The 12,043-nt window shown below is 57.7% G+C and overlaps 1 protein-coding gene across 1 annotated transcript in view; it reads left to right on the plus strand.

The window, feature by feature from the left end:
• The window catches only part of TP73 (tumor protein p73), a 35,313-nt gene extending 24,028 nt beyond the window's left edge, over positions 1 to 11,285 (plus strand). The window contains exons 5-14 of the mRNA XM_010005289.1: positions 6,434 to 6,620; positions 6,730 to 6,845; positions 7,426 to 7,535; positions 7,979 to 8,121; positions 8,500 to 8,588; positions 8,876 to 9,000; positions 9,188 to 9,342; positions 9,484 to 9,616; positions 10,370 to 10,463; positions 11,190 to 11,285. Coding sequence (XP_010003591.1) covers positions 6,434 to 6,620; positions 6,730 to 6,845; positions 7,426 to 7,535; positions 7,979 to 8,121; positions 8,500 to 8,588; positions 8,876 to 9,000; positions 9,188 to 9,342; positions 9,484 to 9,616; positions 10,370 to 10,463; positions 11,190 to 11,285 — 1,248 coding nt within the window. The remainder of the gene's footprint in view (positions 1 to 6,433; positions 6,621 to 6,729; positions 6,846 to 7,425; positions 7,536 to 7,978; positions 8,122 to 8,499; positions 8,589 to 8,875; positions 9,001 to 9,187; positions 9,343 to 9,483; positions 9,617 to 10,369; positions 10,464 to 11,189) is intronic.
• The last annotated feature ends 758 nt before the right edge of the window (positions 11,286 to 12,043 follow it).

Genomic DNA, 12,043 nt, shown 5'->3' on the forward strand with positions numbered 1-12,043 from the left:
GGCCGGCCCCCCGCCGCCCGCCCGGGGCCCCCCCGGCCCCCGCCGTGCCCGGAGCTGCCCGTGCATGCTGCAGCCACCAGCCATCCCAGCTCCCTGCTCACAGGCAGCCCCTCGTCACACCAGCCAGCTGGTAACTGATAGATAATTAGTATTTTTCTCAAGTCGGGTTTGTGGCAGGTCCCTGCCTCCCTGCGCTCCCAGCGCTGCCCTGGAGGCGTTAATGGGGCCTTTGGCCTCCCGGGGTCTGGCTGCAAAAGGGCACGGGGGCTCAAGCCCTGGTGTGGGGCAGCTGCCCAGGCTCACACAGAGCCCCTGGAGCTGGGGGGAGATGGACAAACCCCCCAGCTAAGCAGGCAGGGAGTCCCCCTAACCCAGGCAGGGGGTTCCAGACCACATCCAGGGTCTGGTCTGCTGCTTTGGGGTGCAAAGAGCCCGTGATGGAAAGGCTGGAGGGGTTCAAAGCCCACAGCAAACCTGTCCATGTCCCAGCACTCCAGCACTGGGACACAGCCACGCTGAACTGGTTCCAGCTCCTCTGTAGATCTTGCAGCTGGAGCGTGGGCAGCAGGAGAGCCAAAATGGTTGGTCTGATGTTAATTGAATGAGGAGGATGGGAATAATTAGTGTGGCAGGAGGTAGGCTCTCCCTTGCTGGTCACCTTCTGAGGCTCTCTGGGGTAGAGGCAGTGGTAAAGAGGGAAATACCTTCAAGAACATCTACAGAGAATAAACCACCTCTTCAAACCTTCCCCAGCACCTTGCCATGTCTTAGGGAGGTACCTGCCCAACAGCAGCCTGGAGATGAGCAGGGGAAACACACAGCTTGGTAAGCTCTACCTCTGAGCCACAAACATCTTTGTTTTTATCCAAGTAGCTGGGCAGAAGAGCCTGGGTATTTTGGCATGCCAGGAATAGGAAAGCAACCTCAGCACCAGCCTGCTCCAAAGCCCATTGAAACCAGCCCACTGGAGGCTTTCCATCAGGTTTCACAGGGTGTGGATGAGGCTCCAGGAGCTCCAGACACAATGGAATTAAGAAAAAAAGGCAAAGGAATTTGGTGTGCAATGTTCCAACACGATCCCACTATCAGCTCCACTATCTCAAAGGTGTATGGTATGCACAGGTCAAGGGAACAACTTACTGGCAATGGGTGCTCCTGTGGGAAGGGAAGGTTCTCCTGCAGGAGAGCCTGGAGAGGACACCTGAGGGAAGTGAGGTTGCTCCGGCCAGCTCTTTTATGTCGGAATCTGAAACACACAGGGAAAGTGGGGACTGAGGGACCCACTGGAGGAATGGAGACAATAAACAGGGAGTACCTGTGCTCTGGCACAGCAGTGATCTCAAGCGGCTCCAGCAGAGTCCTGGGGAGCCTGGGGCTACATCCCAGGTCTGGAGCCTGCATCTGCCTTGGCTGCTCCAGCCAAGTCCTTTGGGAGTGGACTCAGACCTGCTGGCACACCACTGGGCACAGAGGGTCTTACCAGGCAGGGCCACAGGCAGCACAGCCCCTGGGGCAGCTCCCCCTGCTCAGCACAGCCTGCCAGGGGTGATGGGCTCCCCTGCATCCAGGTCTTGCTGCTCTGGTTTTTGCATTTCATTTCCAGCAGTGATTCCCAATCCCCTTCCCTCCTCTCCCAGCTTGCTCCCCATGTCCAGCCTAGAGGATGCTGCAGGAAATCTCTGCCTTGCTGGACTTCCAGCTTCTGTTCTGGAGGAGAGGGAGCTCCAGCACTGGCTTGGTCAGGGGAGCTGAGTGCCCAGCCAGGAAGCAGGAGTCAGACTCAGTAGGAAAGGTGAAAGCAGCCCCGAGTGTGCCAGGGCTGTGACTCAGAGATGGGCTGGCAGTTACTGTAAGGATATGCACACCAGGGAAGGAAGGGAGAGGACTCCTTTGGGGGTGAACCAAGGGATTTTAATTAGCAGTAACGGCACGATAATAAAGATAGAAGGATGCAGGCTGGAGCACACACAGCTCCCTGCACTGTGCCTGCTGTGGCCTCCAGACATCACCCAGGGCCCAGTGCCCGGGGGGCCAGGGGAGCTGCAGGAGAGTGTCCCCTGTAGCCACTGATGTCCAGGTGACCCCCCCATCCTGGGCAGGGCTGGCAGTGCCCTGGCCATCACCACCAGGGTGGGGGGACTGCAGACACAGGGATGGGGATGTTGGGGGTCCCTCTCAGCCACCCCTGGGGCAGCATCTCTGCTGCCCAGCCCAGCTGCTCCCTCACCCCCGGGGCACCGGTGATCACTGGACATCATTCAAACCCAGCTCATAGTAAACGAGCAACAAAGTAGTGCTGGCAGGAATTTCCAGCTCAGTGAGAAGCTATATAGGCTGGTGATTAAAAAGTGGTTATTAAAAAAATTAGAAAGGAAAAAAAAAAAGAGAGAGAGAGCTGTGGAGTCAGTGTCTCCTCCAGGATCTGTCGTAACAGATTCGGCCGGGCCGGTTAACGGTATTTGCGGTTTGCAAGATGCTACATGTCTGGGTAAGATGACAGACACATTATTATCACCTCTCTGCTGTGATCTGCCCAAACCTGTCCCAGGATGCAGCTCCGCAGCTGCTTGCTGGGGAGCACAAGGAAATTAGCAGCCGGAGGCAGCACTTTTCTTCTCTTTCTCTTGCCAGGCTAGTGGCTTTATTGGGATCCATTGACTGCAGACCTGGGCACGTCCTGAGTAGAGCTAATGAGGAGACTGGAATGTAGAGGAGGAGGAGGAGGCTGGTCGGGAGGAGGGGGGAGGATTTGTGGAAAAAGTAATTGTTGAGCAAATCATTTCCTTCATGAGAGAGAGGAGGACTTGGCTGCAGCCCTCCCAAAGCAGGCAAGTCTAGACGCTTCGGTGTCAACAGTTGAAGATAAATAAGATTTTATCAGCTCGGAATCTGTCAGGACACATCCTCCTAGCGGTTCTGCTGCCCAGGGAGGGCTGCTGGGGAGATGGACTTTGCTGGCAGGTCTTTCTGCGCAGAAGATTCAGGTTATTTTTCATGCAGGGCTGTCAGCATCCACGGGGAAAAACACGTCTCCCCACTCTGGCTTCTTGTGCAGGAGAAGTAGCTTTGGGTCTGAGCAGAGCAGTGACCTCCTCCAGAGCAGGGCCTGGGGGTTTTCTCAAATGATTTGGCTTTTCCAAGTATTCCTAGAGCTCTGGACTTGCACTGCAGGACAGATGATGGTAGCAGGGAAGGGACAGTGGTCCTGTACTTTCACCCCAGCAGATGAGGGCTGACATTGAAAGCTGCATGATTGCAGAAAAAAAAGAGGAAGGGATGTTCTGCAAGGTTATCTGAGCACCAGGCAGACTGCTTGGTGCTCTTGCTGCTGCTCATACCCTACCAGCACCCACAAGCCACACCAACACGTGAACCTGCTGTGCTTTGCACACAAGCAGTAACAAACACACTCCATTTGTTTCTGTGATCAGAGTTACTGAGCTGGCCTTGGTCACTCTGTACCTGGGGGAGCAGACAGACAGGCCACAGGGCAGAGCAAGAACCCAAAATAAAGGCAGGAGGTGCCCAAGGGCAGAACATACCCAAGTTCTTCTGTAGGTGTGAAGGAAGTTTCAGGGCTGAGGTCTGAGATGCACCAGTGCTGGGAAAGCATCCCGGTGTCCTGACATGTTCCCATGCCTGAGAGCAGCAGCAAGTTGGTGGCATCAGGAGTGACATCAGCTTTGGCTGTGACCCAGCTGCCACATCTGGCTGCTCTCAAGAGGTCAGCCTGTCCAGATGCTGTAGAACAGGAAGGACAGGAGTGAACAGCCTGAGGCACAGACTGCAGAAACATGGCCATGGCAAAAGAAGAGAACCCAGCAGAAAGGTGCTGCACCAGTCTGAGTGATCAGACAGCAGCATTCTGATCTCCAGGGCTCCCCTTGCCCACACTTGTGGGCAACATGATGCTCTGTGCCCAGGGGGGGTGTCCCTCACCTGCAGCTCCTGTGAACCAGACCAGGAGCACAGCCCTGCAGAGATGCACAGGTGGCAGGTCATTAGCGAACACAGATAACCACCCAGGAGCAGAGGCCTCTTGGTATCAGAGCTAGAAGAGCATTTTGCATCCCCTGTGGACATTACCAAGGGATCTTCTTGGCTGAAAACACAGCTGGGGCTGCAGATCCTCCTGGGCTCCTGAGAACACCACTCACCTGGTGGCCACAGCCAGGGTGTCTGCAGGGAGAGCGGCTGCACAGGGCACAGCCCTGACATTTCATGCCCAGAGTTACGAGCACAGAGATCCTTAATAGTTTGTTATTGTGGAAGGACCTTTGAAGGCAATGCTGGAGCTGTTAGGACATGATAAGGTTATCAGTGGAGACATGTCTGTGTTGAGCAGCAGCTTCTCTCCCTGCAGGGCAATCGCTCTGCTATTTAACAGAGATTTATCCATGTCATAACATGGTATAATGAGAGAATTTGTTACCAAAGAACTTGCCATAATGCACCTCTACTCTTCCAGAGCAGTTATATTTCCCAGGCATGTTGAGGACTGCCCGGGAATGTCTACATGAAAGGATCCCTTGACAGGAGTTGTCAGGATTTTAACACCTGGCAAGGAAGAGCACCCCTCCAAATAACCCTTGTTTTGCTGTGTTGCCTCCTCAAAACAAGGGTGTTAAACCCCCCCCTGCACTGCAGGTGAGCAGGTTACATGGGCCACAGCCACACAAGAGCTTCCTCCTCCAGCTGGGCAGCAGGGAGCAACTGGTTCCAAGAGGAGCCTGTGCTCCCAGCTCCAGCACAATCCCTGCTGGATGTGCACAATCACACTGGGAAGCTAACTTGGCCATAGAGTCAAGGTCTACTCAGCATCACCAGCTACCAGTGGAAAATCTGAGGGTCTCAGTGGAAGGTGATGTTTCTAAGCCTCTTCTCTCTCTCTCTCTCTGGGTAAAGTCACACACCTCAAGTACTGAGGATTAACTCTTGCTGCCTAATTCAGCCCTATGTTCCCCCTCCCAGTCAGGCCCTCTAATGACCCCAGCACCCTCCTGCACTCCCCAACACAGAGCAGGCTTTGCCCCCAGGAGCTCATACCTGCTGCCAGCCAACCAACATCCTCACAGTCCAACACATCCTCACACCACAAGAGCTGCTGCAGTTTGCCTGGGCAGGAGCCTCCTCCCTTTATATCTTCCCTGAACTTCCCTAGAAATGCCACCTGGAAATGGTTTCTCTCATTTGCCTCTTTAGCAGTTCCTGGGGTGGTGGAGCCCATCCAGCCCCAGCTGAGTCCACTCCTGCAGCAGGGGCAGTGGGGTTGGGAAGCACAGATCCCTCTTACAAACCCTCCAGATGCAGGGGTGCACTGGACTGGGCTCACAGTGGTGGGAAGCAGAGGGCTGAGCCCTCCCTGCCAGCCCCTCCATGGCCTTCTGCAAAGCCCCTCTGACCCTGCCCTGGGCAGCCCTGACTCAGAGCTCCGAGGGGCAGGGCAGTGGTGGAGGGAGCCCCACTGGGCTCTGCACACCTGTACTGGATGGCCCAGGACAAGCTTTAACATCCCCACAAACACTCTGCACGGTGGTATTTTTTTGGCACTAGGCATTGTGTTGTGGGGATGAGATAAAATACTTGGAGCAGGAACATGCCCTGCCATGCAGGGACCGGCTCCTCTCTGAGCGCAGGGGTGGGCTCTTGTGTAGCAAACACATTCCTTGGGAGATGGAAAGCAGCATGGCACTGGTGAGGTGGAAGGCAATTGCACATCCCCACACCTGGGAGCCCAGACAGGCGTTTACGGGAAGGTGAAGGACAGGCTCTGCCTTCCCCACCCTCTGCTGGCAGCTCCAGCCTCCTCCTGCCTCCCTGCGCCGGGCGCTGCTCTGAGCCTGGACCCTCAGCCAGGGCTGGTTCCCTGGGCTGTGAGCAGGCACACTGCCATTCCCTTCCCATTTTCAGAGCCACCAGGAGCTTCCCCCTCTGCTCCTCACCAGAGGGGTTTGCCTCTCACTCGTGTCTGAGCAAATCCCGTTGTGCCCACACAAGGAATACTTGAGTGGTCATGAACCATTTGCTACTGACAAGTGATGTCCAGGCTCCGTGGCAGCTCCGTGATGGATCACGACTGTCCCAGTGCTGTTGCACATTCCCAGTGTGTGGCAGGGACAGCAACCAGAGGCAGCTCTACCTGTCCCCACAGTGACCTTCAGCCAGGACAGGGAGCAGCTCCAGGCTGGCGCAGTCTCCGTGGTTGGCTGCGACGCCACAGGCAGTCATTGGTTTTATAACAAGTCATTATTTTAATTTGCTGCTTTACTGCCGTGCTCACGTTTTCCTTGGAGTGCTGAGAAAGCAGTGGGTGGGTGGATGAGAGGAGTGAGGGACCAGAAGGGCCTGTCTCAGGGCAGGAACGGAGCTCACAGCGCAGCAGGGGAGCACCCGCCGCCCCCTCAGGCCCCACGGGCACCTCTGTCTTTTCCAGTACTCCCCCCTGCTGAAGAAGCTCTACTGTCAGATTGCAAAGACATGCCCCATCCAGATCAAAGTGTCCAGCCCTCCACCCCCGGGCACCATCATCCGGGCCATGCCAGTCTACAAGAAGGCAGAGCACGTCACCGAGGTGGTGAAGCGCTGCCCCAACCACGAGCTCGGCCGCGACTTCAACGACGGTGAGAGCTGCTCCCCCTGTGCCCGGGGGGGTCACACCTCCCTGCAGCCCGGGGTGCAGGGCAGCATCCTGGACAGCCAGGTCCTCTAACGCAGGGGTTTGCCTTGCAGGGCAGTCTGCCCCAGCCAGCCACCTCATCCGGGTGGAAGGAAACAACCTCTCGCAGTACGTGGATGACCCGGTGACAGGGAGGCAGAGCGTGATGGTGCCCTACGAGCCCCCGCAGGTACCTGGGGCAGGACCAGTGCTTACCTCTCTCCAGGCTGCAGTAGTTCTGCCAGTGCCAGGAGTGAACCCTCTGGTGACAGGGTTCCTTGGCAGGGGGCACACTCGTGTCCTGAGCACGAGTCCTGCTTGGCCTGGCACGTTTAAGGCCACCCCCTGGTTGCTCCCTGCTGCTGTGTTTGGGCATCTGCAGCTCCCAGCCCTGTGAAGCATCCTTGAGCATCCTGCTCCTGAGAAGTGGGGTGCAAAGGGAAATCCCCTCCAATCCACTCCAGGGGCACCCCAGGGACTCCACAGTTCTTCTGCAGACCCCTTTTCCCAGCTGGGATTTCCCCCACACCACCTTTCCCAAATGCTCCCAGGGGAACATCCTAGACTGCCTCCCCCCATCACTCCCCGAGGGTCCCAGCCTGTCTCCCCCCATCACTCCCCGAGGGTCCCAGCCTGTCTCCCCCCACCCCCCGCCCCCCCCCCCCCCCCCCGAGGGCCCCCAGCCTGCCCCCCCCCATCCCTCCCTGAGGGTCCCAGCCTGTCTCCCCCCATCACTCCCTGCTCAGCACCTGCTCTCCCCTCCCGGGCAGGTGGGGACCGAGTTCACCACCATCCTGTACAACTTCATGTGCAACAGCAGCTGCGTGGGAGGAATGAACAGGAGGCCCATCCTCATCATCATCACCCTGGAGACAAGAGAGTGAGTGGCTGTGGGAGCAGGGACAGGTGTCTCTCCTCACTGTGGGAGGGCTGGGGACTCTGGGGAAGGAGTCCCCTCACCACAGGGAGCATCCCCAGGGGAGGGGGACAAGGCAGCCCCCCCAGCCCTGGCCCATAGCAGGGGAAAGGCTCTTCTCTGCCGGCTGGGAAAAGGGCTGGGACAGAGGGACTGGGGACCCAGCCCAGCGTTGGCTTCTCCCCCTGAAGCCAGAGCCTTCCTCTGCCCCAGCAGCTCCTCTTCCTCAGGAAGCTGCTGCTGAGGGCTCCTGCAGCCTCGGGGGCTGGATTGCTTCCTGAGCCCTCCGTTCATCCGGAGAGATGGCAAAGCCCCTTCGCTGGTCTGGTTTCTGAGCTGGATCAGCACGCGTTGCACGACGTGCTTCCCAAGCAGAAACAAGGTCACCAATTTCTCTCTCCCCCCAGTGGCCAAGTCCTAGGAAGGAGATCGTTCGAGGGCCGGATCTGTGCCTGTCCCGGCAGGGACCGGAAAGCCGATGAAGATCATTACCGGGAGCAACAGGCCCTGAACGAGAGCGCGGCTAAAAACAGCAACGGCAACAAGCGCAGTGAGTGCCCTGGCTGGGGCAGGGGGGCTGGGGGCTCTGCCCAGCACCTGCACCCCCTCACTGATCCAAGCCATGCCGTGCTTCTGCCTCAGCTCCTTCCCCATCCCACCCAAGCCCAGGGCGCTCCAGGGTCTGGGCTCCCCCCGCACCGGGCACCGAGCCCTTCCCTGCCTCAGCTGGAGCCTCATCAATAGCATCATCCCCTTCTCCCCGCAGAGCTGTCAGCGCAGGGTTTCATGTCCAGATGGATTTGGTTTTCATTATTATGGCTAATAAAGGGAGAAGCTCAGTGGCAGCAGGCGGGTGGGCAGCGAGCCCCCTGCCCGGCTCTGTCCCTCCCTCCCCAGGGACAGCAACACTTCCCTCTCTCCTTTCCAGCCTTCAAGCAGAGCCCGCAGGGCATCCCAGCGCTGGGCAGCGGGGTTAAGAAGCGGAGGCACGGGGAGGAGGAGCTGTACTATGTGCCCGTAAGTGCTGGGGAGCTGCGCTGGGGGCATCGCCCGCTCTGCCAGGAACAGCCTGGGGACGCGGGGATGGGCAGGACGGGGCTGCAAAGTCTCCCGGGGGGCAGCAGGCACGGGGACTGAGCAGGGAGCTAAAGAACAGCAGCAAAAGCACCTGGGAATGTGTCTAAGGACCCCCCTGGCCACGGTGACACTGACCTTGTGTGTTGGGAGAGCAAGAAGGGGCCGTGAGGAAGGTGGCCAAGTGGGACGGGAATGAAGCGAAGCCCTGGGCTTGTTCCCTCCTGCAGGTGCGAGGCCGGGAGAACTTTGAGATCCTGATGAAGATAAAGGAGAGCCTGGAGCTGGTGGAGCTGGTCCCGCAGCAGCTGGTTGACTCCTACCGGCAGCAGCAGCAGCAGCTCCTGCAGAGGCAGTGAGTACCAGGCACCCCCCGGAGCCCGAGGCTGGGGCACAGCAGTTTGCTGATGCTGATCCCACCATCCAGGGATTTCAGCAAGAAAGTCTGACCAGCCGGGGCAGTGTGGGGGGGTCGAGGACAGGGTGGGGGGCTCCATCCCACCCCCTGCAGGCTGACCCCACCCTTGGCTTTCCCCGAGCAGGAGCCAACTGCAAACACCATCCTCCTACGGCCCTGTCCTGTCCCCCATGAATAAAGTCCACGGTGGAGGAATCAACAAGCTGCCTTCTGTCAACCAGCTGGTGGGGCAGCCAGCACAGCACAGCTCCAGCTCCACCCCCGGCCTGGGGGCCATGGGTAAGGGCAGCACAGCAGGTGGGCAGCACTCGGGGCTCCCCCTGCCCATCAGACCCCCAGCTCCCCACAGAGGCTGCGGGTGGGTACCAGGGATGTCTAAATGGATCTATTTGTTGCATTGACATGGCCCTGTGCTGCCAGGAGCTGGCATGCTGAACAGCCACCCCATGCAGCCCAACGGGGAAATGAACGGGGGCCACTCCTCCCAGTCCATGGTCTCGGGATCCCACTGCACCCCCCCGCCACCCTACAACCCTGATCCCAGCCTCGTCAGGTAGGGAAGGCATCCGGTGCCCTGTCTGTCTTGTCCTCTCATGTTTCCTGCTGTTGTCCCTCACTCTAACCTTCAGATCTGTCTAGCAACTGGTCAACTGGCCACTGGTCCCAGCTGAGAAATCATTGCTCACAAAATCACATAGGTCATGCTTCTCATCTCAGAAATCAAACCCCAGCTACCTGCCTGTTAGAAACTTCTTTGCCCTCTCATACCCCTGCCTGGGTAATCCAGCCTTGCTTAATTCAAATTAAATGCATCTGCATGTCAATCCAGCACTCAGCTTTTTGAACTTCTCCCATTCCCTTCCTTACCAGCAAAGCCTGGGGATTGGTCCATGTGGTTTATTTCCACCAGGAATGCACTAGCAGGTCTGCAGCCACTTCTTAAACATGTCAGTCTTTAAAAAGGCCACAGATGTCTGGACAGACAGCCGAGGGAAGGCAGGCAGGCTGGGCAGGTGGTGGCACTGGAGGGGCAGAGCTGCAGCCCAGTGCAGAGCAGCCCAGCCCCAGGGGCTGCCCTGAGCAAGGCATGAGCTCCACCCCAGCAGCTCAAGCTCCCTCAGGCTGTTCTGAGGAAGTTACTCAGCTGAAACCTCTGAAAATCAGGGGGGAAAAAAAAGGAAAAAAAAAAAAAGAAAGTAGTTTTAGGAATGAACCCAGTCCCAAGTGCCACGACAGGGATGGTTGCAAGCACAGTTTATATTTGTGAGAAGTTAATGCCACTTTATTTTCCAAATTTTTTCTGCAGTTTTTTAACAGGCTTGGGGTGTCCAAACTGCATCGACTATTTCACCTCACAAGGGTTACAGAATATTTACCACCTGCAGAACCTATCCATAGAGGTAAATGCTTTGGGAAGATCTGTTCTTACCACTTGTTTCTACCAGCTGTTGATCTGAAAAGCAAACACAAAATTGTTGCCAAGGGGAAACTGTGCACCAGACTGTACCATCCCCAGGGTTTCTGCCTCTGGTCCTTTGGATTTAGCAGTAGCTCAGTCATTGGCAGCAACCACAATAGTCTCAATTGGTTCTTCCAGACCATCAGAAACAAAGGGGCTAAAAGATCCTCAGACCAGACCTCAGGTAGATTTTCCACCTAACAGAAAAACGGGCTGAGGTGCTCAGCAAAAGAGCCCAGAGCCCCCTGAGCCAGCAGGAACCCTCCACTGCAGCTGAGTGGGGTTGAAATCAAACTCTGGTCTTACTTTTTACCCCTGATGATCTTCAAGGCAGGAGGCTAAATAAGGGAGTCAGGACCGGGGGCAGTTGTGTTATGGAAACCCTGGAATGAAACAGGCCAGGTCAGGCATAGAAGGGCATGAAAAAGGGTAGAGGGGCTGCGAGGAGTATCCGAGCTTGCAGGGAGCATCAGCCCTCCCTGCGGCCGGTCCCGGGGTGGGCAGAGTCTCCCGGTGACGATGCCGAGGCAGCAGCTCCCGCAGGGTGATGAGGAGAAGGGGAGACGAAGCCTAACCTCAAACGGTTTGAACCACAGGGAGCCCTCTAAATCCCCAGGTCGGTGTTTGGCCGGGAAAAGCTCCTGCCCGGATCCCGTTTTACCCCCAGGCAGTTGGCAGGGGCTGCCGCCTCCCCTGGCAGCTCCGACAGCCCCGCTCTGGAGCTGCAGCTGCCGGGGACAATCGCAGGGTGTTGCGGGGGTAGCTGGGGCCAGTGTGTAACCTTAGCCTGGTTTGGGGCCGTTTTCTGAACTAACTCCCCGACCATCTGTGAGCTCTCAGAGGAAACGTTTGGTATGGCCAGAACTTGTACCAGATGCCTGAGCTGCGTGTCCGAGTCAGCGTTTGTATTTACTAATTGCGTAACTCGCTGTCCTCTCAGTTAACACCCCCGTGAGTCTCTGTGTCCGGCGCTACCGGGGATCTCTGGCAGCTCCTCACTCCTCTGTGCAGGGTCCCCAGTCCTCAGGGTATCCACCTGGTGTGGTTGGATGACACAGCCCTCAGCATGGCTCCTCCAGCCCCCCCAGCTGGGGCCCCAAAGCCATCAGAGCCCCCTGGGGCAGGTGGCACCTGGACCTGCTCCTGCAGCCTCCTGGTCCAGGGCCGGAGGAGAAGCCAGCTTGGCCCACAGCTCCTCACCCGGGTGAGCAGACATGAGGACTCTCCACATGCTGCTCTGCAACCTGCGTCCGAGGGGAAGGGTCCCCTCCCTCCCCTGGTCACACCAGTTCGGTGCAAACCCACACCCCCCCAAAAAAAAAAGGAGAAAAAAAGAAAAAATACTTCTAACCTGCAAAGCTGCTTTTCAGCAACTGCTCAGCTGATGAGAACTGACCCGGGGGGGATGCACCCGTGGGCCAGGGGAGGTCCAGCCCCCCCTCCACTGGGGTGTGGGCATCACGGCCACATCCCCCCCCCCAGAGATGAGCTGAGGGATCCCGGGCTGGTGCAGACGCAGCT

This window comes from Chaetura pelagica, unplaced genomic scaffold, assembly GCF_000747805.2.
Source record: "Chaetura pelagica isolate M959 unplaced genomic scaffold, ChaPel_1.0 scaffold159, whole genome shotgun sequence".
Taxonomy (NCBI): Eukaryota; Metazoa; Chordata; class Aves; order Apodiformes; family Apodidae; genus Chaetura; species Chaetura pelagica.